The following is a 2500-nucleotide window of genomic DNA, read 5'->3' on the forward strand; positions in this document are numbered from 1 at the left end:
GATAAAATCTCATTGTGAAAGGATTATCATGATACTTATCGTATCAGGAGTTGAGTGTATCGTTACATCCCTGGTTATCGACTCGTTTACACACAAACTGATATTATAACACCTCTTCTTCACCCACCACTTCCAAAACAAGAACACATTTATTCACAACATAAACACATGCACACACTTTTTAAGAACAACAACAACAACACACTGCAAACAGTTCCTGTATTGTTAGAATCCCATTTACTCATCCACAATCTAAGCACACGTTCAAACTGTGTGGAGCCTCTGTTGTCAAAAAGTCCTGAAAGTAGATTAAACTCAGGAACAAGAAGTTTATCTTCTCCTAAAATACATAATCCCGGAGCTTTTCTCTGCAGCGCGCTCAGACGTGTGCAGACGGGGGGGGGGGGAATGATTTAAATCATGTGTTTTATTGTCTGCTGTAGTCGCTGAACTCACTGCGCTCTCCCTCGCTCTCCTCCCAGTAAAACACGTTTATGAATGCAGAACTTTAATTCAATTTTTCTGCAAAGGACCTTTTAATTCCCTCTACGTTGATTTGCTTGTGAATTGTAGCGTGAGTAGTATTTCAAAGGGTCTCTTCCCCACAGGTGCCTCGTTGTGATTAATGATGTGTAGAAAAATGAAATGTTATTTGTCAGGAGAAAAAAGGTGAAGAAGCCGTTTATTCCGCTCCTCATCAGTCATGCTGATACCGACTGTCCCACATGTTCCGCTCAGCCTACATCACAGGAGATGAAGTCTGCTTCATGCAGTCTGTGCAGGAGGAATAACTGAGCTGAGAGTTAGTCACAGCGGGGGGGGTTGTTTTGACTAACTCTCTGATTAAGGACATGTATAAATCATGTAGGAGTGTGTGTGTGTGTGTGTGTGTGTGTGTGTGTGTGTGTGTGTGTGTGAGGGTGAATGATTTTAGCTGTTTTTGTCTCGCTGACTCTGCATGTGTGAGTATGTTTCTTCTTGTGAGTTGTACTGCAGGAAAAGCTTTCACCCTGTTTTCTGAAAAAAAAAAAAAAGGGTTCGACCTGCTGTGTGTGTGTGTGTGTGTGTGTGTGTGTGTGTGTGTGTGTGTGTGTGTGTGTGTGTGTGTGTGTGTGTGTGTGTGTGTGTGTGTGTGTGTGTGCGTGCGTGCGCTCCCGGGTGAAAACATGACAGTATCAGGGGTGAAACTGCTCCAGGTTTTTTTCCTAAACCCTTTCTTGTTAAGTCTTTCATCTTTTTTTGCCCCCCCCCCCCCCCCCCCCCCCTCCCCTCGATGCCTCCCCTCCCTCATCCTTTCTCTTTCACACATTTTCATCTCTGTCTCTTCCCCCCTCCTCCACCGTTGTCTCTGCTCCGGTTTACAGATTCTGCTCTGTTTTTTACACGCCATTTCCTCATGCTTGTGTATCTTCTTTCTCTCTCTCTCTCTCTCTCTCTCTCTCTCTCTCTCTCTCTCTCTCTCTCTCTCTCTCTCTCTCTGTCTCTCCGTCTCTCCTCCAGATAATGACCGAGCGAAAGAATGCCAAAGCGATGGCAGGAGGCTCTCTGCAGGACAGGATGCAGGCAGGACTTGATCTTCCTCTACAAGGTGGGCTTCAGTCATACAGTACCTTACTCCGTGTGTATTTATGGGGCGAGCGAGTGCAGCCAGGGACATCACTGCTGAAAGACATTCATCACTCTTTGCCTTTGAGCAGGTCACTTCTAAGCACAGGGATTTCATAGGCTGGAAAAAGAAAAAGAAGCACAGAGGCAGTTTGCTTTTGATTTGTTTTAAACATTTCCACAATAGTGTGAGTACTTTTTGGCAAGGGGTCCTTCTCGGAAAGAATTGGGAAGATTGATGCCATTTTCTGCACTTTGAAACGTTTAGAATCAAAGGCAGAACGGGGTATTATTATTATTTACTTTACAGTTCAATCATGTAAAGTTTCTAATTGCTAATTTTCAGCCCCCTCGCAGATTAAATGCACATGATGCCACTGGATAAAAAACATACTGGGCATCCAAAAAGTACCTCTTTTGCTGACGATCGTTTCGGTCACCTAGCAACCTGCGCCTGTTGCTTCGTGCGCCCTAACCCGCGGCGAGCGCAGTGCAGAACCACATCCTGTCTTTAAAGAGGTCACATTATGCCCTTTTTGGGGTTCATATATTTAATCTATGTACCTACTAAAGTATGTTCACAATAGCTAAAGTTATAAAAAAGTGTCTGTTTTCATGAACTGCCGCTCCATGCACCGGCTCTCTTCTGACTCTCTCTCTAAGGCTCTGAAGTGCCCACGTTCAGAGTCCCCACGTGTGCCAAGTCTGATCTGATTGGTCGGCCTGTCGGCTCTGTCGTTATTGGTCAGTCGCTCAGCACGGTTCTCGGAAATGTCACGCCCCTTTTACCATATTGGGAATGCAGCCACTTTGGCTCCGAGGGGAGCAAAAACATTAGCACCTTAGCACTACTGTGCTACCGCAGGCTACGGCATATCGTGGGCGTGCTACAGAA

General features: G+C 45.4%; 1 protein-coding gene across 3 annotated transcripts in view; it reads left to right on the forward strand.

Moving 5' to 3' along the window:
• The window catches only part of apbb2b (amyloid beta (A4) precursor protein-binding, family B, member 2b), a 63554-nt gene that overhangs the window by 52598 nt on the left and 8456 nt on the right, over positions 1–2500 (forward strand). For all 3 annotated transcript variants that reach the window (XM_061061919.1, XM_061061927.1, XM_061061934.1), the window contains one exon: positions 1501–1588. In XM_061061919.1, coding sequence (XP_060917902.1) covers positions 1501–1588 — 88 coding nt within the window. The remainder of the gene's footprint in view (positions 1–1500; positions 1589–2500) is intronic.

This window comes from Labrus mixtus, chromosome 2, assembly GCF_963584025.1.
Source record: "Labrus mixtus chromosome 2, fLabMix1.1, whole genome shotgun sequence".
Classification (NCBI taxonomy): domain Eukaryota; kingdom Metazoa; phylum Chordata; class Actinopteri; order Labriformes; family Labridae; genus Labrus; species Labrus mixtus.